This window comes from Papio anubis, chromosome 12 (assembly GCF_008728515.1).
Source record: "Papio anubis isolate 15944 chromosome 12, Panubis1.0, whole genome shotgun sequence".
NCBI classification, from domain to species: Eukaryota; Metazoa; Chordata; class Mammalia; order Primates; family Cercopithecidae; genus Papio; species Papio anubis.
This window is the reverse complement of record NC_044987.1, coordinates 26,249,169-26,271,777: the sequence shown is the minus strand read 5'-3', so window position 1 is coordinate 26,271,777 and position 22,609 is coordinate 26,249,169. Positions and strand designations below refer to the sequence as shown.

General features: G+C 39.7%; 1 protein-coding gene across 1 annotated transcript in view; it reads left to right on the top strand.

Moving 5' to 3' along the window:
• Positions 1–22,609, top strand: part of CUL5 (cullin 5) — a 105,211-nt gene that overhangs the window by 69,958 nt on the left and 12,644 nt on the right. Inside the window, 5 exon segments of the mRNA XM_003910647.5 lie at positions 743–850; positions 5,530–5,594; positions 16,024–16,156; positions 17,000–17,131; positions 22,469–22,592. Of these exon segments, the coding sequence (XP_003910696.3) occupies positions 743–850; positions 5,530–5,594; positions 16,024–16,156; positions 17,000–17,131; positions 22,469–22,592 (562 nt within the window).

Sequence of the window (22,609 nt, the reverse complement as noted above, 5' to 3'; positions counted from 1 at the left end):
CCCAGCAGGGCAGCTGTAGCAAGTAAGAATGTAGTATATATTTCAAGAAAGTTAGAAGAGATTTTTATGTTGTTACCACAAAGAAATTATAAATGTTTGAAATGATGGATATAGTAGTTACCCCAATTTGATCATTATACTGTGTATACATGCATTGAAATATAACATTGTACCTCATATGTACAGTTATGTGTTGATTACAAATAGGAACATTAAATTTTTAAAAATGCAGAATTGAAAATTGATACTATCTTCTCAGTAAAACCGGGGGCCGGGCGCGGTGGCTCACGCCTGTAATCCCAGCACTTTGGGAGGCCAAGGCAGGCAGATCACAAGGTCAGGAGATCGAGACCATCCTGGCTAACATGGTGAAACCCCATCTCTACTAAAAATACAAAAAAATAGCCAGACGTGGTGGCTGGGTGCCTGTAGCCCTAGCTACTCGGGAGGCTGAGGTAGGATAATGGCGTGAACCCTGGAGGCAGAGCTTGCAGTGAGCCCAGATGGCACCACTGCACTCCAGCCTGGGCGACAGAGCAGACTGTGTCTCAAAAAAAACACAAAGGAAGAAAGAAAAACAAAGAAGTGGCAAAACAGTAATATTGGACCACCTTTTAGTTTTATTTTTAAGAAAAAATATCCCCAGTTTTAAATGAGTTTTATTAAAAATTATGTTTATATTTTCTCATTTTTTTGTGTTCTTTTTCTTTTAAAAATTTAATATAAAACCTTTTGTTTCTAGGACTCTGAGAAATATGTTGAGCAGTTACTTACACTATTTAATAGATTTAGTAAACTCGTCAAAGAAGCTTTTCAAGATGATCCACGATTTCTTACTGCAAGAGATAAGGTATATATTCCTATATATATAAAAAATACTGTTTTAAAAGTTTTACCCTCATAATTTACTTCTAATAATCAATTTGTATTATTTTGCTATTATAAACTTAAAAATCTAGCAACTGTTATTTTTCATCAGTGGAGAACAACTGTATTTGTTTTGTTTGTAAGCATTCGTTAAGCATTTGATAGCCTTGTGAATTAGAATTTATTAGAAAGTTGCTTTTTTCTCATTTTTCCAAGAATGTTTTTCTGTTTTTTAATATTACTGATCTATTGCATTCCTATTCATCCTTCCATTAAGACCCAGCTCAAAGAATACTTCCCCTGGAGCTTCCTTGATAGCCTGCCTCGCTCCACAGCTCATCACAAGCAGAGCTGATTCCTCCATCCTCCATCCTTTCATGGGGCTCCTTTGAGAGTTACGTTATACTTATCCTTGTTTCCCAGGGATGCATTTGTATTGCATACCATCTTTTTCCATCCTCACTAGTATAGGATAATGATAATGAAACACCATACTGTCCTTAGCATTTTATCTTTCTCAGTGTAATAAACCTATAACAAGAAATTGCAGCTAGTTTTTTCTCTTCTTTGACTACCTTTCATTACTTCCCAAGTCTGAATGATTCTAAAAAGACAACTTTCTCCAGTAGGATTTTTTTCTCACTCTTTTTGTCTATTTTAATTTTTTTTTCTTTTGAGATTGAGTTTCACTCTTGTTGCCCAGGCTTGAGTGCAATGGCGTGATCTTGGTTCACTGCAACTTCCACCTCCTGGGTTCAAGCGATTCTCCTGCCTCAGCCTCTTGTGTAGCTGGGATTACAGGCACCCACCACCATGCCCGGCTAATTTTTGTATATTCACTAGAGGTGGGGTTTCACCATGTTGGCCAGGCTGGTCTCGAACTCCTGACCTCAGGTGTCGGCCCACCTCGGCATCCCAAAGTGCTGGGATTACAGGCCTGAGCCACTGTGCCCAGCCTCTTTTTGTCTATTTTAAAACAAACAAATAGGCTGGGCGCGGTGGCTCACGCCTGTAATCCCAGCACTTTGGGAGGCCAAGGCGGACGGATCACCAGAGGTGAGGAGTTCGAGATCAGCCTGACCAACATGGAGAAACCCCGTCTCTACTAAAAATATGAAAAATTAGCTGGGCGTGGTGGCACATGCCTGTAATTCCAGCTACTCAGGAGGCTGAGGCAGGAGAATTGCTTGAACCCTGGAGGTGGAAGTTGTGGTGAGCTGAGATTGTGCCATTGCACTCCAGCCTGGGCAACAAGAGCAAAACTCCATCTCAAAAAATAAATAAATAAAATAAAACAAATATATAAGTAGGTAAAGTAGGAAAGGAGTTAAGGGAGTATAGAAATGGTGGGGTGGTGTGAAGTCTTAAATTGAGTAGCCTGCAAAGGCTTCATAGGAAGCCAGATCATATAAGACTCTGAGCCATGGTAAGGAGTTAGTTTTTACTGTGAGTAGGATGGGAAGTCATTTAAAAATTTTAAACAGAATGGTAGGATGTGATTTATGTATTAACAGGATCGCTCTGACTGTTGCAAAAAATAGACTGAAGGGAAGAAAGAAGGAAGAATACCAGTTAAGAACTTATTTAAATAATTCAATTAAATGATGATGGAGGCTTGTCCCAGAGTGATGGTAGAGGTGGTCAAAAGTAGTTCGATAATTCTCTCTCTCTTTTTTTTTTAATGCGAGTAGCTTATTTGGGAAATGCAAGGATGATAGTGTGGCATACTATTAAGTCAGTTGTACAGTGAGCTACTTGAACTTAATTCTGCAAGGAAACTTATTAAAAACACTGCTCAAAATTACCTCACCTATCAAGTGTTGAGTTCTTGAAATTTCCTGCCTGCCATTTGCATAGGCAACACATATTTCTGCAGTTTTACAAAAAACACCTTTGGGTGCATGTGCAGATACTAATAGTGGGAAAAGTCTAAGGGATGTGGGGAGGTTTGACAGCATCTGCTACACCAGGTATGTGGCTTGGAATTGGAAAATAAAAATGACAGCAGGCTTTAGAAGTGACTTGTCAGGGAGGTTCGCTCTGTCGCCCAGGCTGGAGTGCAGTGGTGCAATCATAGCTGACCGCAGCCTTGAGCTCCTGGGCTCAAACAATCCTCCCGCCTTAGCCATCTGAGTTTCTGGGACTGTGAGCACACACAACCACACCTGGCTAGGTGTTTAGAGTTTTTCTGTAGAGACAACATCTAGCTATGTTGTTCGGGCTGGTCTTGAACTCCTGCGTTGGCCTTCCAGAGTTCTGGGATTATAGACGTGAGCCATCACCCTGGCCCGCTTTCCCTTTAAATCATGTTCTTTGAGAACTCTTCACCCACACTGATGCTGTCTCAGTCCTGTCATCTCACTGGTGAAGGAAATAAACATATCCATCATCTCACATAGTTACCCATTTTCTTGTTTTGTTTTGTTTTTGTGGCAAGAGCACCCAAAGTCTACTTAGCATGAATCCAGTATACAATATAATTTTAATTTGTTTTGTTTTATTTATTTATTTTGAGACAGTCTTGCTCTGTCACCAGGCTGGAGAGAGTGCAGTGGCACAACATGGCTCACTGAGCTTCGACCCCTCTGGGATCAGGTGATCTTCCCACCTCAGCCTCCCGGGTAGCTGGGACTACAGGCATGCACCACTATGTTTGGCTAATTTGTAATTTTTTTTGTGGAGATGAGTTCTCATTATGTTGTCCAGGCTGGTTTTGAACTCCTGGGCTCAAGCGATTCATCCACCACAGCCTCCCAAAGTGCTAGGATTACAAGCATGAGCTACCATGCCCAGCCCAGTATAATTTTACTACCTATAGTTCTCATGCTGTACATCAGCTCTCTAGACTTTTTTCACCCTGTGTATCTGCTGCTTTGTATCATTTGACCTACATTTCCTTGTTTCTTTCCCACCCATTTTACCTCTGGTACTACTCTTTTGTTCCTCTCACTGTGTATTTGAATTTTTTTTAGGTTCTATATATAAGTGAGATCATGCAGTATTTTTCTTCCTGTGTCTGGCTTATTTCACTTAGCATAAGGTCTTCCAGGCTTCCATAGTATATATGTACCAGTTTCTTTATCCACTGATGGACACTAAGGTTGTGTCCATATTTTGGCTATTGTGAATAATGCAGTGAATGTGGGAGTGCAGTTATCTTTGTGAAGTGGTGATTTCATTTCCTTTGGGTATATGCCTAGAAGAGGGATTGCTGGGATTATGATTACGTTATGAAGATAGACTATTCAGGATTTGCTATTAAATCACATGTAGAATGTGATAGAGACTAGTCAGGGATGACACTCAGATTCATGTTCTGATCAATTAGAAGGATATGTTCACTGCAATAAGGAAGACTAAGAGAAATAGGTTTTGGAGAGATTGTTGCAGAGAGATCAGAAACTCAGTTTTGAATAAGTTAACTTTGAAATATCTGTTAAACATCCATGTGGTAATGTTGAGTCTGGAGCTTAAGAGAGAGAATGGAGCTGGAAAAATATGTTTGGCAGCTTCAGCATATAAATGGCTTTTAAAGCACTGACACAGGCTGTAATCACCAAAATAATGAGTGGAGATAGAAAAGAGGACAGGTCCAAGGATTGGCCTAGGGCATTCTGATATTTCATTGTTAGAAAAATGAGGAGTCATCTTTCATGAGAAGGGAGGAATGACCAGGAGAATGTTATGTGCTAGAAGGCAAGTGAAAAAAAGTACTTTCAGGGGGAGGGTGTGATCCGCTGTTTTAAAATGCTGGTAATAAATCAAATAAGATGGAGATTAACCGTTGTCCTCATCAACATGGAATTGCAAGTGACTTTAACAAGAACCTTGTGTGTAGGCTGGGTGTGGTGGCTCACGCCTGTAATCCAACACTTTGAGAGGCTGAGGCGGGTGAATCACTTTAGGTCAGGAGTTCAAGACCAGCCTAGCCAACATGGTGAAACCCTGTCTGTACTAAAAATACAAAAATTAGCCAGGCACAGTGGTGCGCACCTGTAATTCCAGCTACTCAGGAGGCTGAGACAGGAGAATCACTTGAACCCGGGAGGCGGTGGTTGCAGTGAGCTGAGATCAGTACCACTGCACTCCACCCTGGACAACAAAAGTGAAACTCTGTCTTCAAAAAAAAAAAAAGGAGAAGAAGATCTCACTTGAGGCTAGGCATGGTGGCTCACCCCTGTAATCCCAGCACTTTGGGAGGCCAAGGCAGGCAGATCACCTGAGGTCAGGAGTTTGAGACCAGCCTGGCCAACATGGTGAAACTCCATCTCTACTAAAAATACAAGTTAGCCAGGCGTAGTGGTGGGCACCTGTAATCCCAGCTACTCAGGAGGCTGAGGCAGGAGAATCGCTTGAATCCAGGAGGCGGAGGTTGCAGTGAGTGGAGATCGCGCCACTGCACTCCAGCCACTGTACTCCAGCCTGTTCGACAGAGTGAGACTTCATCTCAGAAAAAAAAAAAAAGCAAAAGCCTCACTTGAGAATATTGATAATTATGATACGACAAAGAACTTGCTAAAGTCTTTGACTAGGCAAATTATTTGGTCAGATATACCATTAGAAATAAAAACTAACATATTTTTATGTGTTTTGGGATGTATAAAAATTTATCTGTATATTTTAAATATTAAAAATATTTTATTCCAAAATTATTTTTTGCAGGCATATAAAGCAGTTGTTAATGATGCTACCATATTTAAGCTTGAATTACCTTTGAAGCAGAAGGGGTAAGTTTTTTAAAACCATACTTTAAAAATACTTAAATTTTCTTTAGTGTAAGAGGGATTAACTGGGTATGCAAAGTACCTTGTTAGGTTTGTTTTTGTTATTGTTAGTTTTATAACTTTTGCTGCTTTTGGCTGTTAAAGTTCATTTATAATTTTTTATTAAATTATTTTACAATACAAAAATTGACTATTTTTTCAAGTAGAAAAAAAATATTCCTAATCTTTTAGGATATCTATTTGTTTTTCCCTCATTAGTCACTAAAAGTATTCTGTTACCCATGGAAGCATAGAAAATGACTCAATTTACCATAATGATATAAAAAGAACTCAGTTTTAATGTAAATTTTCCTATTACCATTTTAAAAAATTGTTCTGTAATTGGTAAGATGAATATGCCTGTGCTAAGCATAGCTTATAGAAAATCTGACAACTGAAATCTGAGCTAGTTATAGCACTTTCAGAGTAGTACTAAATAGCAATAAAGGTTAATCGAAAAAAATCTTTTGATGTACTTCTGAGAATTACCAATTTAAAGCAATTTTACATATAATGCTAAAATATTTGAAAAATACTGAAAAATAGCGTTTTTTAAGAGGAAAAGTAATCAGGTATTTTACATTTAGTGTTTTAATTTTGTCTTTTTTGAGCAGTGTATGTTGCTTGAGTAATATTACAATGGAAGACATCTGAGTCATACCATATTATAATACTGACATATTTTATTTTATTTTATTTTATTTATTTATTTTTTTTTGAGACGGAGTCTCGCTGTGTCACTCAGGCTGGAGTGCAGTGGCCGGATCTCAGCTCACTGCAAGCTCCGCCTCCCGGGTTCACGCCATTCTCCTGCCTCAGCCTCCCGAGTAGCTGGGACTATAGGCGCCCGCCAACTCGCCCGGCTAGTTTTTTGTATTTTTTAGTAGAGACGGGGTTTCACCGTGTTAGCCAGGATGGTCTCGATCTCCTGACCTCGTGATCCGCCCGTCTCGGCCTCCCAAAGTGCTGGGATTACAGGCTTGAGCCACCGCGCCCGGCCTATACTGACATATTTTAAAAGGGCATATATTATGTTCTCTTTTATAAACTGTGAAATATGTGAAACATAGCACTGCGTCTTGACCATCTCTTCACATGAGTAGATAGATCTTCTTCATTCTCTTTCACCCATTTTTTGTATTATTTATTTATTTATTTTATTTATTTATTTGAGGCAGGGTCTCACTCTGTCACCCAGGCTGGAGTGCAGTGGTGCAACCTCAGCTCACTGCAACCTTTACCTCCTGGATTCAAGCAATTCTTCCGCCTCCGCATCCCAAGTAGCTGGGATTATAGGCACACGCCACCATGTCCGGCTGATTTTTTTGTATTTTTAGTGGAGATGGGGTTTCGCCATATTGGCCAGGCTGGTCTCAAAGTCCTGACCTCAAGTGATCCTCCCACCTCAGCCTCCCAAAGTGCTGGGATTACAGGCATGAGCCACCGCACCGAGTCCCAAGCACTTTTTTTAATGAAAATGTTCAGACTTTAACAATAGAGTTACTGTAGTTGCTTTATCAAGTATGTATCTCCCTGTATACAACCATCAGTCAACTTAAGTGTGTTTCTAAAGAGGTTGCAAGCATCAGTAACCTTTAGTCCCTAAATACTTCAGCATGCAGTCATTTATTGAATTTGATGTTTATGTTTTTAGGTAAAATTTACATACAGTCCCATGCATAAATCTTAAGTGTACCTTTGAGTCAGATTTGACAAATGCCTATACCCCTATTAATGTGTATGATGTCTTTATCATCATACAAAATTACCTCATGTCTATCCCCAGTCAGTCCCACCCTACCTCCTTCCAGAGGCATCTGCTGTCCTGATTAATTCCCTCAATATAGATTAGTTTTGCCTAATCCAGGACTTTGTATAAATGGGATCATACACTGTGTATTTTTTGTGTAAAGCTTCTTTCATTCAGCATTGTGTTTTTGAAATTCTTTTATGTTTTGGCATGTAACAGTAGTTTGCTTTCCGAAGTGGTTATTCTGTTTTATTCTTCCACCAATAGAGTGTGAGAGTACCAGCTGATCCTCATTCTCACCAATGTTTCATGTTCTTTTAACTTTAGTCATCTGGGATGTATGTAGTAGTATTCTTAATGTTTTAATTCCCATCTCCCTCATGACTTGATGTTCAGCAATTTTTCATCTTTTTTTTGGTAGGAGGCATTCCTATATTTTCCCTTATGAAAGGTCATCATAGCTCACTGCAGCCTCCACCTCCTGGGCCTAAGCAGTCCTCCTGGTTCAGCCTCCTGAGTAGCTGGGACTACAGGCACACACCACCATACTTGACTAATTTCTTTCAGAGATGAGGTCTTGCTATGTTGCTCAGGCTGGTCTCGAACTCCTGGCCTCAAGAGATCCTCCTGCCTCAGCCTCCCAAAGTGTTGAGCTTACAGGCATGAGCTACCATGCCCAGGCCTTTTGCCCTTTTTTTTTTTTTTTTTTTTTTTTTTGGTTGTTTGAGATGGAGGCTTGTTCTGTCGCCAGACTGGAGTGCAGTGGTGTGATCTTGTCTCACTGCAACCTCCGCCTCCTGGGTTCAAGTGATTCTCTTGCCTCAGCCTCCCGAGTAGCTGGGACTACAGGCGTGTGCCACCATGCCCAGCTAATTTTTGTATTTTTAGTAGAGATGGAGTTTCACCATGTTGGCCAGGATGGTCTCGATCTCTTGACCTTGTGATTTGCCCACCTCGGCATCCCAAAGTGCTGGGATTACAGGCATGAGCCACTGTGCCTGGCCCTTTTGCCCATTTTTAATTGGATTCTTTGTCTTTGTTGCTGAGTTGTAAGAGTTCTTTATATATTCTGGTACTGGATCCGTATCAGATATATGATTTGCTAATATTTTCTCCCATTCTGTAAGTTGTCTTTTCATTTTCTTGATACTGTCCTTTGATGCACAAAAGCTTTTAATTTTGATTAAGTTCAGTTTACCTATTTTTTTTCTTTTATTTTTGCTTTTGGTTTCATATTTAGATCATGAAGATTTATTGTTACTTTTTTTTTTTTTTTTAAGAGTTTTGTAGGGCCGGGCACAGTGGCTCACACCTGTAATCCCAGAACTTTGGGAGGCCAAAGCAGGTGGATCACTTGAGGTCAGGAGTTCAAGACCAGCCTGGCCAAGATGGTGAAACCCTGTCTCTACTAAAAATACAAAAAATTAGCCAGGTGTGGTAGCTCATGCCTGTAATCCCAGCTACTTGGGAGGCTGACACAGGAGAATCGTCGGACTCTGGGAGGCAGAGTTTGCAGTGAGCTGAGATCATGCCATTACACTCCAGCCTGGGTGACAGAATGAGACTTCGTCTCAACAACAACAAAAAAGGGTTTTATAGTTTTGGCTTTTATATTTCAGTCATTGATCCATTTTGAGTTAGTTTTTGTATATGTTTTGAGATATAGATCCAACTTCATATTTTTGCATGTGGATATCCAGTTGTTCTAGCGCTCATTGAACAGTCTTTGCTCCATTATCAAAAATCAGTTGACCGCTGGGCTCAGTGGCTCACACCTGTAATCCCAGCACTTTGGGAGGCCAAGGTGGGCAGATCACAGGTCAAGAGATCAAGACCATCCTGGCTAACATGGGGAAACCCCATCTCTAAAATACAAAAAATTATCCGGGCATGGTGGCAGGCGTATGTAGTGTACAAAGAATTAGCCGGGCTTGGTGGCGGGTGCCTGTAGTCCCAGCTACTCGGGAGTCTGAGGCAGGAAAATGGCGTGAACCTGGGAGGCAGAGCTTGCAGTGAGCTGAGATGGCGCCACTGCACTCCAGCCTGGGCGAGAGTGCGAGACTCTGTCTCAAAAAAAAAAAAAAAAAAATCAGTTGGCCATGGATGTATGTGTTTGTTTTTGGATGCTTAGTTCAGTTCCATTGGTCTATATATTTGTCCTTATGCTGGTGCCACATTGTTGTGATTTACTGTAGCCTTGCAATAAGCTTTGAAAGCAAGACGTGTGCATGTTTCAACTTTGTTCTTTTTCAAGATCATTTTGGCTATTTGGGTTCCCTTCTAATTCTGTATGAATTTGAGAATCAGCTTTTCCGTTTCTGTGAAAAAGACTTTTGGAATTTTGATAGGAAATGCATTGAATTGTATTAATGTTATGTCTCCCAATTATGAAAATGGAATTTCTTTTTGTTTGTTTTTTATATTTCTTTCAGCAATGTTTTATAGCTATCAGTGTACAAGTCTTCCACATTCATGGTTAAATTTATTCCTTGATATTTTCTTTGGATGCTGTTGTAAATTGAATTGCTCTTCCTTCTTCCCTCCTTCCTTTCCTTCCCTTCCCTTCCCTTCCCTTCCCCTTCCCTCCTTTTCCCTTTCCCATCCATCTTCTTTCTTTCTTTTTTTTTTTTTTTTTAAGGCAAGATCCATTGTGTCACCAAGGCTGGAGTGCAGTGGCGCAGTCATGGCTCACTGCAGTCTTGCTCTCCTGGGCTCAAGAGATCCTCCCACCTCAGCCTTCTGAGTAGCTAGGACCACAGGTTCAGGCCACTACACCTGGCTAATTATTTTTGGTAGAGATAGTCTCTCACTGTGTTGCCCAGGCTGGTCTTGAACTCCTGGGCTCAAGTGGTTCTCCCACCTCAGCCCCTCAAAGTGCTAGGATTATGGACAGGAGCCACCGTGCCGAACCTGGAATTGTTTTCTTAATTTCCTTCTGGATTGTTCATTGCTGGTGTATTAAAAAAAAAATGATTTTTTTTTTCCTGTTTCTTTTTTTTCAGGCAGGGTTTCGCTCTGTCACCTAGGCTGGAGTGCAATGGCATGATCACAGCTCACTGCAGCCTTCGCCTCCTGGGCTCAAGCCTCCACCTTCTGAGTACCTGGGACTAAGGGCCATACCCATGCCCGACTAATTTTTTTTTTGAGACAGCATCTTGCTGTGTTGCCCAGTCTGGTCTTGAACTCCTGGGTTCAAGTGAGCCTCCTGCCTCTGCCTCTCAAAGTGGCAGAATTACAGGCATGAGCTACCGTGCCCAACCACAAACGATTTTTATGTGTTGATTTTGTACTTTGCAGCTTTCCTCAATTCATTTATTAGCTCAGATAGCTTTTCTATGGATTCTTTCATCTTTTCTGTATATAAGGTCATGACATCTGCAAATACATACTTTTACTTCTTCCTTTCCAGTTTGGTTCTATTTTCTTTGCTCTGCCTAATTGCTCTGACTGGAACATCTACTATAGTAACAAATGGCAGGAGTGAATTCAGGCATCCTTGTCTTATTTCTGATTAGGGTGCTTGCTCTCAGTCTTTTGCCATTCTGTTGTTTTATGTTGGTTTTTCATAACCTCCTATGCTGAATAGCAGCATGGCACTCTGTCTGGTAGATGTACTATAGCTTATTTAACTGGTCCTTTACTGCTGCATTAAGTAGTTTCTGATGTGTTGCTATTACTGTTAGTGCTACAGAGGATAATATTGTACATTTAATATTTGTGAATCTTTATCTACAGGATAGATTTCCAGAAGTGAGGATTGCTGGGTTTCTATCAGTTTTCTGATTCTAAGGTGACTGTGTCCTACTTTTAGCTCCACATTAAAGTAGAACATTTCTAGGCTGGGTGCCATGGCTCATGCTTGTAATCTCAGCACTTTGGTGAGCCAAGGTGGGAGGATTGTTTGAGGCCAGGAGTTTAAGACCAATCAGGGCAATATAGTGAGACCCATCTCTACAAAATGTTTAAAGAATTAGATGAGCATGATGGCGCACACCTGTAGTCCTAGCTATTCAGGAGGATCGTTTGAACCCAGGAGGTCAAGGCTGCAGTGAGCTATGATGGCACCACTGCACTCCAGTCTGGGCAACAGAGTGATACCCTGTCTCAAAGTAGAAAATTTCTGTGGAGTAGAATAAGTATCATTAGCTGATCCAGGCAGCACCTATTGGTGTTGTGGCTGTTGGAGGTGTGGAGGAGGTGATGTTCTAGAACAAGCTTGTCCAACCCCGCGGGTCTTATGCTCCCCAGGACGGCTTTGAATGTGGCCCAACACACACATTCGTAAACTTCCATGAAACATTATGAGATTTTTTGGCAATTTTTTTTTCTTTAGCTCATCATCTGTCATTAGTGTTAGTGTATTTTACGTATGGCCCAAGACAGTCCTTCTTCCAGTGTGGCCCAGGGAGGCCAAAAGATTGGACACCCGTTTTAGAAGAATAAACTGGTAGCATCCAAGTTATTTGGAAGACTTGCTTCTGAGGAGGAGTGTAGTAATTTGTGGTAGACCAATGCTGCTGTTGAGAACAGCTAGAAAATCGGGTAAATATAGAAAATAGTAATTTTATGTTATTTAAGAGCTATAGAAACAGCTATGACAAAGGATTGAAATGTACAGAAATGCCAGATAAACCTTTCAGAGGTTACTTGAGGATTTGTAACTGTGTTTCCCTAAGGAGAAGCTGCAGCTGAGAATGCAGTTTTGGCCTAGGCTAAGCAATACAGCTGGGGGGCAGTAGATGTTTTGGGGGTCACACAGGACTGGAGTAACAAAACCCATTGGACACTGAACTGAAAGTCCAGGAGGGACATATCTTCGATTCAGTGGCTAACCCTGGAGAGGGACTGATTCCCCTTCATAGCAGAACAAAGGGTGAACCCATTCTTAATGCAAGATAACATCATTTTGTGCCTGTGTGATTCTTTTATATACAGTGTCCAGTATTCGGTACAGCATTACTAGTCCTATGAAGACAGAGAAATTAATGACTTAACTAAAATAATCATTTTAGAAGCAGATTCTCAGGTGATCCTGATGTTGGAGTTAGCACATAAGGACTTTAATTAGGGAATTGAACAATGAGAATACTTGGACACAGGAAGGGAAACATCACACACCAGGGCGTGTTGTGGGGATGGGGGAGGGGGAGGGATAGCATTAGGAGATATACTTAATGTAAATGACGAGTTAACGTGTGCAACACACCAACATGGCACATGTATACATATGTAACAAACCTGCACGTTGTGCACATGTACCCTAGAACTTAAAGTGTAATAAAAAATAATAAATTTTAAAAAAGATTAATAGCTTAACTACAATGAGCTACCACTTCATACCCAGTAGGATGACTAAAATAAAAAAGACAGATATAACAAGTGTTGTTAGAATATGGAAAAATTGGAATCATACTGTTGGTGGCACAGCTGCTGTGAAAAGAGTTTGGTAGTTCCTCAAGAAGTTCAACATAGGCTGGTCCAAGTGCAGTGGTGTTTACAACTAATTGATCACAACCAGTTACAGATTTAGTTGTTCCTTCTCCACTCCCACTGCTTCACTTGACTAGTCTTTGAAAACAAACAAAAGAAGTTCAACACAGTTGCTGTATGGCCCAACTGTTCTACTCTGAGGTGTATACCAAAGAGAAATGAAAACATGCTTTCATTCAGAAACATGCTCATACATGTTCATAGTAGAGTGGTATTACTCTTAATAGCCAAAAAGTGTAAACAACCCAAATGTCCATTAGTTGCATAGATAAGCAAAATGTGCTATATCCACACAGTGGAATATTATTCAGTCATAAGAAATGAATTATTCTGCTATATGCCACAAGGTAGATGAACCTTGAAAACATTATGGTGATTCAAATAAGCCAGACACATAAGGACACATTTTGCACGAATACAGTTGTATGAGGTATCAAGAACAGACAAATCCATTGAGACAAAAAGTAGAATAAGTTACCAGGGGATGGGAAGTTACTGTTCCATGTATACAAGACTTCTGTTTGGGATAATGAAGAAGCTCTGAAAATAGATATCAGTGATGTTTGTACAGCATTGTGAAATGTACTTAATGCCACTGAATTTTACACTTAAAAATGAAAATGATAAATCTTTTTTACTCTCAATAAAGATACATGTTAAATAAAGGGGATGAACTACTGGTACATGGTGTGACACATGGATGAATCTTGAAAACTTGATGCTAAGTAAAAGAAGTGGCTCACAAAATACCGCTTATTGTATGAAAACAGTTATGTGAGATATCCAGAATCAGCACATCCATAGAGTAGACTAGTTGTTGCCCAGGCCTGGGAGGCAAGAGTAGGATAGCTAGAGAATGGGATTTGACTGCTAGCAGGTATGGGGTTTCTTTTTGGGGTAATGAAAATGTTCTAAAATTTTATTGTGATAATTACACAACCTTCTGAATATACTTTAAAAGCACTGAATTGTACATTTTAAGTGAGTGATTTGTATGATTTGCAAATTATATATCAGTAATTATTAATAAGCTTAGATAATAGCAATGAAGAAATAATACGTATTAATGGACAATTAGATGGAAATTGTTATCTGAGGAAAGAAAGTGTCTAAAACCATATATAATTGGAGTCATAGATCATAGAAAAGAGGGTATTAACCAATATTTGAAATGGTATTGACTAAAATTTTCCAAAATTGATTAAAGATTTAAGGGTGTCTGTGAATCCCAAGTGGGATAAATACAAATTAAACCATTCCTAGGTACATCATAGTAAAACAGCTTAAAACTGAAAACAATAATAAAACTTTTAAAACAGTCACAGGCGGAAAAGTAACACCCTATCTTCAAAGAAACAATATAAAACTAATAGCTAGCTTGTAATCCCAGCTAGTTGGGAGGCTGAGGAGTGAAGATTGCTCGAGCCCAGGAGTTCAAGACCAGCCTGAGCAACGTATCTAGATGTCCATGTCAAAACAAAAATAAAAACTGATAGCTGACCTCTCAATAGGTTGAATGAAGGAGGGAAGTAGATCACTTCGATTGTTACAGTAGTTTACACCTGAGCCAGGCATTGCAAGGAGAGATGGGTGGATTGTATTTTCTTCATTCGTCACCTCACTGATAGATGTTAGCCGTTCTTTAAATATGCATCATTAAAAATAATTTTTAATATTAGATCAGTATAGATATTTTTTGTTTTGCATATGGCTCAGGAGGTGCTCAAATAATTGATATAAGAAGACAAACTTATTCTAGTCTCGTCTACTTATGTGAATAAGATTTCTCAGGGCAAAGACATAAATTTATACAAATAAAAGAAATTAATCTATGCTGATTCCTGGATTTATAATTGGGAGGAAAAAAGTTTCATCCACTCCACTACGAGTTGATACATTCAGTAAAATTTTACACATACATATATTTTATGTATGTGTATGCACAATATAATTGTTTGGATTATTTGTATACTTAACATTTGGATAGCTCAATCCTTGGAAAACAATACTTGCATTTTATAAGCACAAGAAATTTCAAAATCCCGAATTTAAATTTATTTACGTATATTTTTAGAGAAGTAGGATAAAAAATAAATGTAAGACTTTCAAGCATAAAAATACAATATACTGCTGGGTGCACTGGCATGCACCTATAGTCCCAGCTACTCAGGAGGAGTCCAGCCTGGACAATATAGATGGTGAGACCTTGTCTCAATTTTTTAAATTTTTTAATTTGTGTGTGTTTCTGTCTCAGTTATTTTTTGAAAAACAGCAATATGCTGTGTTTACATTGTTATCAGAAGCTAGGTGCGGTGGCTTATGCATATAATCCTAGCACTTTTTTGGGAGGCTGAGGCACGTGGATCACCTGAGGTCAGAAGTTTGAGACCAGCCTGGCCAACATGGCGAAACCCCATCTCTGCTAAAAATGCAAAAATTAGCCGGGCATGGTGGTAGGCACCTGTAATCCTGGCTGCTCAGGAGACTGAGGCAGGAGAATGGCTTGAACCCGAGAGGCGGAGTTTGCAGTGAGCCAGGATGGCACCATTGCACTCCAGCCTGGGGGACAAGACCAAAACTCCATCTCAAACTAAAGAAAAATTTGTATCAGGAAAATGAAATCGAGATACAGATTCTTTACTGCTTAGGAAGAATTCATGTATAGTTTTTTTTAAATGCATGATGGTATATATATCATCATTATGGAATGTAGGTTATATTGGATACATTTTAAAGAGTGAAATAACCGTTTTAATATATTAATCATAAAAGTTTTAAATGTTAACATAAGTTTCCAAGAATTTAACAGTTTTTCAAAAGTATTTTAACAGATTTCTGAACAAAATATTTTAATTATCATTGCCAAGTGCTCACCCTATCAGCACTAGGGTGAGGCAAGAAGGCACCTAGAGTGCAAAATTGAAGGAGATTCTTACTCTCAGGGTTCTGCAAGTACAGCATCAGCACTTAGGGGTACCTAACAGTGAGTGCCTCCCTAAATTAGGCACCCTAGGATGCTTGCTCATCCTAGTTCCAAACCTGGTCACTAGATTATTTAACATAAGAAATTCGCATGTGAATAATTGGCTTTAGAAAAAAATAATTGCAAACATCAATCATTTTTCCATCAACTGCTTTTAATTTGTTTTTTAGGGTGGGATTAAAAACTCAGCCTGAATCAAAATGCCCTGAGCTGCTTGCCAATTACTGTGACATGTTGCTAAGAAAAACACCATTAAGCAAAAAACTAACCTCCGAAGAGATTGAAGCAAAGCTTAAAGAAGTGGTACATAATGTTTTGTATTTCAACTTTTAAAACTACCTTACTTTGAATTTGTGTTTTGCTTACAGGACTTCCTGTGATAGTATCAATTTAAAAATGTATTATGTGTAAAGAACTAGTGTTATGAAGTTTTACAGTGCAAGACCTCTAAGGGGGGTTATTTTTCTTTCCGAAAATGTTTATTCTACAGCTTCTTGAAGGGAATACCATTTAATTCCTCTCCTTTCTTGATTATTTTTAGAAATTAAGTTCTGTCTACTAATACAAGACATATCTTTCCAACAAATTTGGAATGATAGTTGAGAGATTGGGAATTTTTCACTCCTTCCTTTTGGTGAGAGTCCAAGATAGATAGCAAGGGATGAGTGAGAGGAGATTAAGTAGCTGCTTTCATCTTTGTCACCCAGTTGTTAGTGTAATGATATAAGCCCAGGAATACAAACAAGAAAAAAAAATAAGATATTGGGCAAGTGTAGACAGAAAGGCCCAGAGAGATAATTAGTGTCAGAAAAAAATGTGGAAAAGATAAGTAGAAGAGACACTTGCGGGGGGAGAAAAAAACATTGATTTTTTTCATGTAAAGTATATCGTTGCATTTTATATAAAATCTAAAAAACTGATATTTAGAGCAACTACAATTTTATTTGGTTATAGTCTCAATTTTGCTAACTTTTAAAGTAGTATATCAAGACTGGGTGTTTCTCAGAGATGGATAATTTAGTAGGCCTCTATCTATATGCTTATAAAAATTTCTGACTTGTGACCATTGGTGGATATAGGAAGGTCTAAATTCGAGAGATGACTAAGAGTATATAAGAACTGAAAGTAACTTTGTTTTTCATACAGCTCTTGGTACTTAAGTATGTACAGAACAAAGATGTTTTTATGAGGTATCATAAAGCTCATTTGACACGACGTCTTATATTAGACATCTCTGCCGATAGTGAAATTGAAGAAAACATGGTAGAGTGGCTAAGAGTAAGTAAATTTTAAAAAATATTTGGTTTTCTAATATATTGCATCATTTATATATGTGCTTAAGTAATACATTTCGGAGATATTGTTAATGTAAAAGAAGTAGGAAACATTTTATAAGAATATAGCATCAATTAGGCCAGACACAGTGGCTCGTACCTGTAATCCCAGTACTTTGGGAGGCCAAGGCAGGTGGATCACCTGAAGTCAAAGACCAGCCTGGCCAACATGGCAAAACCCTGTCTCTACTAAAAATGCAAAAATTAGCTGGATGTGCTGGTGCACTCCTGTAATTCCAGCTGCTTGGGAGACTGAGGCAGGAGAATCACTGGAACCCAGGAGATGGAGGTTGCAGTGAGCCAAGATCACGCCATTGCACTCCAGCTTGGGTGACAGAGCAAGACTGCATTTCAAAAAAAAAAGAATATAGCATCAATTATGTAAAATAAAGTGATATCTAATAAATGTTCTTAATACTTTTAGTAAAAGTGTCTTTGTTCTTGAGTTGTTTCTACTGTTTCACTCTCATTTGTACCTCAACTCTTGTTTAAACTGACCTTATTAATAAATAGACTACAGGGGCCAGGCGTCATGGCTCACGCCTGTAATCCCAGCACTTTGGGAGGCCGAGACGGGCGGATCACGAGGTCAGGAGATCGAGACGATCCTGGCTAACATGGTGAAACCCCATCTCTACTAAAAATACAAAAAAATTAACCAGGCGTGGTGGCGGGTGCCTGTAGTCCCAGCTACTTGGGAGGCTGAGGCAGGACAATGGTGTGAACCCAGGGGGCGGAGCTTTCAGTGAGCCGAGATTGTGCCACTGCACCCCAGCCTGGGTGACAGAGCGAGACTCCATCTCAATAAATAAATAAATAAATAAGTAGACTATTATATCTTTAAGGTATTTTCAGGAATGAATGCTTAACTTTAGAGATGTTTATAAATAATAACAAATCTGTACAGCAAAAAGAACCTTTAAATGATGGCCTATTTAGGGAATCAATGCTGATTATAACTAAATTCCAATATAAAAATTTTTGAGTTTTTTTTGTTTTAATTATTAAAGTAAATGTCTTTCATTTTTGTGTATGTATCTCCATATATATATATATATGGAGAGAGAGAGAGAGAGAGCAAGCACACACAAGAGAGACCTACAGATATTTTAACTTATAGATAGCCCTTTGCATGGCACTGTAGGATAGTAAAAATGACTGTGCTAACTGAAACTGCTTAGTAGGAAAATGAATGATTATTCTGTGACTTTTAAAAACTACTGTCAAAAGACTCAAAACTCTTACTGTCACTTATAAATATATAGGAAAAAGGGAAAAATAACAAAACTAATACGTATTTACTACGAGAAACCTTTAGAGTTAAATTACTTTTTTCTTTCTTTCTTTTTTTATTTGGAGACAGAGTCTTGCTGTGTTGCCCAGGCTGGATTGCAGTGGTGTGATCTTGACTCAATGAAACCTCCATCTCCCAGATTCAAGCAATTCTCCTGTCTCAGCCTCCTAAGTAGCTGGGACTATAGGCTTGTGCCATGACACCTGGCTAATTTTTGTTTTTTTTTTTTTTGGGGACGGAGTCTCGCGCTGTGTCACCCAGGCTGGAGTGCAGTGGCGATCTCGGCTCACTGCAAGCTCCGCCTCCCAGGTTCACGCCATTCTCCTGCCTCAGCCTCCGAGTAGCTGGGACTACAGGCGCCCGCCACCTCGCCCGGCTAGTTTTTTGTATTTTTAGTAGAGACGGGGTTTCACCATGTTAGCCAGGATGGTCTCGATCTCCTGACCTCGTGATCCACCCGCCTCGGCCTCCCAAAGTGCTGGGATTACAGGCTTGAGCCACCGCGCCCGGCCAATTTTTGTATTTTTAGTAGAGACGGGGTTTTGCGTTTTGGCCAGGCTGGTCTTGAACTCCTGGGCTCAGGTGATCCTCCTGCCTCAGCCTCCCAAAGTACTGAGATTATAGACATGAGCCACCACGCCTAGCCTACGTTATTTCTTTGTTAAAAAAAAAAAAATACCAAGACCCAACAGTAAAATGACAAATAAGGCCAGCCATGGTGGCTCACACCTGTAATCCCAGCACTTTGGGAGGCTGGGGTTGGGGGGGCAGATGGCTTGTGCTTGGAGTTGGAGACGAGCCTGAGCAACGTGGTGAAACGCCATCTCTACAAAAAATACAAAAATTAGCTGGGCATGGTGACATGCACCTTAGTCCCAGGTGCTTGGGAGACTGAGGTGGGAGGATCGCCTGAGCCTGTGAGGTGGAGGTTACAGTGAACAGAGATCATACCACTGTACTCCTGCCTGAGCAACAGGGTCAGCTCCTGTCTCCCTCACTCACACACACACACAAGACAAATAATTAAAAGCAGGCAAAGGTTTGGAATTGACGTCTCTTCACAGAAGATACACAAATGGCCAATAAGTGCATGCAAAGATACTCAACATCATTAGTCATTAGTGAAATGCAAGGAGAGGCTGGACTTGGTGGCTCCCGCTTATCCCAAATACTTTGGAAGGCTGGGGTGGGAGGATCGCATGAAGCCAGGAGTTAGAAACCACCCTGGGCAACATAACAATACCGAATCTCTACAGAAATTAGCTAGGCTTGGTGATGTGTGCCTGTAGTTCTAGCTACTCGGGAGGCCGAGATGGGATGATGGCTTGAGCCCAGAAGTTCAAAGTTGTAATGAGCTGAGATCGTGCCACTGCACTGCAGCCTGGGCAACAGAGTGAAACCTTTTCTCAAAAACAAACAAAAAAACACAAAGAGGTACTACTTTATTCCCACTGGGGTGGCTAAAATACAGACAGACAATAACAAATGTTAGTAAGGAAGAGGAGAAATTGGAACCTTCATAAATTGCTAGTGGGGATATAAGATGGTGCAGCCACTTTGGAAAACTGTTGGGCAGTTCCTTAAAATGTTAAACAGAGTTGACCCAGCAATTTCGCTCTTAGGTAATTCATTTGAAGAGAAATGAAAACGTGTTTCATGTGAAAACTTGTAAACAAATGTTCATGGCAAGATTACTAATAATAGTCAGAAAGTGGAAACATCCCAAAATGTCAGTGAGCTAATGAATAAAATGTGATTTGTCCATAGAATAGAATATTTTTTGTGATAAAAAGGAATGAAGTACCAATACATGCTACAATATTAGATGAACTTTGAAAACATAATGCTAAGCGAAAGAAGCCAATCCCAAAGACCATATCATATGATTCCAGTAATATGAAGTGTCCAGAAGAGGCAAATCCACAGACACAGACAGTAAATTAGTGACTTGCAGGAGTTGGGGCCAGGAGGGGAAATGAGGAGTGACTGTAAATAGTATGGGGTTTCTTTTTGGGGTGATGGAAATGTTCTAAAATTAGATAGTGGTGATAGTTGCACACCTCTGGGAATATGCTAAACTTTATTAAATTGTGTACTTTATCTTATTTTTATTTTTATTTTTTTTGAGACAGAGTCTCACTTTGTTGCCCAGGCTGGAGTGCAATGGTGCGATATCGGCTCACTGCAACTTTGGCCACCCGGGTTCAAGCAATTTTCCTACCTCAGCTTCCTGAGTAGCTGGGATTACAGGCGTGTGCCACCAAGCCCGGCTAATTTTTCTATTTTTAGTAAAGATGGGTTTCAGCGTGTTGGCCCGACTGGTCTCAGCCTCCTGACCTCAGGTGATCCACCCACCTAGGCCTCCCAGAGTGCTGGGATTACAGGCGTGAGCCCGACCAAATTGTGTACTTTAAAAGGGTAAATTTTATGGTAAATTATCTGACTCAGTAAAGCTGTTAATAAAGAGTAGTCTGAGACCGGGCGTGGTGGCTCATGCCTGTAATCCCAGCACTTTGGGAGGCCAAGGCGGGTGGATCACGAGATCAGGAGATCGAGACTATCCTGGCTAACCCAGTGAAACCCCGTCTCTACTAAAAATATAAAAAAATTAGCCCAGCGTAGTGGCGGGCGCCTGTAGTCCCAGCTACTTAGGAGACTGAGGCAGGAGAATGGCGTGAACCCAGGAGGCGGAACTTAAACAGTGAGCCAAGATTGTGCCACTGCACTCCAGCCTGGGCGACAGAGCAAGACTCTGCCTCAAAAAAAAAAGAAAAAAAGAGTAGTTTGAATAGCTCTTGCCTTCTTGTGTAACTTGACAGAGTAAGCATCTTTTCTTTGCCTTGGGGAGTTGTCATACCCCCTGTAATTTAGATCATCCAGCATTTTATCTTTTGGGCTTTCAGTGTCATGAAATACTGCAAATTCCTTTATAGCATTTTTGCCAGGATCACTTCCTCTAGGGTATCTTATCTTTTTTGTCACTCACCACTTTTATCTTTTATGTTGATAATTTGCCTTCACTAAGTTCCTCAACACTGGCATTATCAGCCCGACAACCACAGTCAGCTTTCTTCTGTAACTCCATTTTTGTTCTATTTTACTTTCATTTCCAGCATTATCACTTTTCATTTCCTCAGTTTACTTTTGTCATCTTTGTGTGCCAATTATCTTGTTTGATTATTCTTTTTTGTAAGTTGTCATGTGGGTTTATTACTGGAAGCCAAGGATACAATGAAACTGCACACTTTGCTCTCTGTGGTTTAACTGAATAAACAAATGACTGATAGATTGTATTTACATTTTTTAAAATGTATTTATTTTATTTTTTTAACAAACAGGATCTTCTGTTGGCCAGGCTGGAGTGCAGTAACACAATCAGAGCTCAAACTCCTGGGCTCAAGCAGTCCACCCACCTCAGCTTTCCGAGTAGCTGGGACTATTGGCAGTATGCCGCCATATCCCGCTAACTTTTAAAAATTTTTTGTAGTGATGGGGTCTCACTGTGTTGCCCAGGCTGGTCTTAAAATCCTGGCTTCAAGTGATCCTCCTGCCGCAGCCTCCCAAAGTGCTAGGATTACACACCATGCCAACTAATTGATTTTGAAAAACGTATTATGATTAGTCACTGTTATTTTTGTCATGATTTGTGGATCGAAGAACTAGAAATAAAGTTTTTACTTTATGCAGTTACACATTTATTATATGGTGTCAACTGAAAGTTGAGCTTTGTTCTTGGAGAATTGGTATTATGTAACTGCGCTGTGGTAACTGAAATTCATACATACTAAAATTGCACAAAGCAGGGACCCCTTGTAATACCGTATTTTGTTTCTAAGAGCAAATTTCATAGGTATTAGACAATAAAATTCTAATAAATAAGAAAAATTTTGTATTAAAACATCTAAGACTTAGTTTTTTCATTAAAATTTTTCCCAGTTGTATATCAGATTATGTATTTATTACCTCTTCCGTCTTTGATTTTTATAGGAAGTTGGTATGCCAGCGGATTATGTAAACAAGCTTGCTAGAATGTTTCAGGACATAAAAGTATCTGAAGATTTGAACCAAGCTTTTAAGGAAATGCACAAAAATAATAAATTGGCATTACCAGGTATTATTTTATAATTA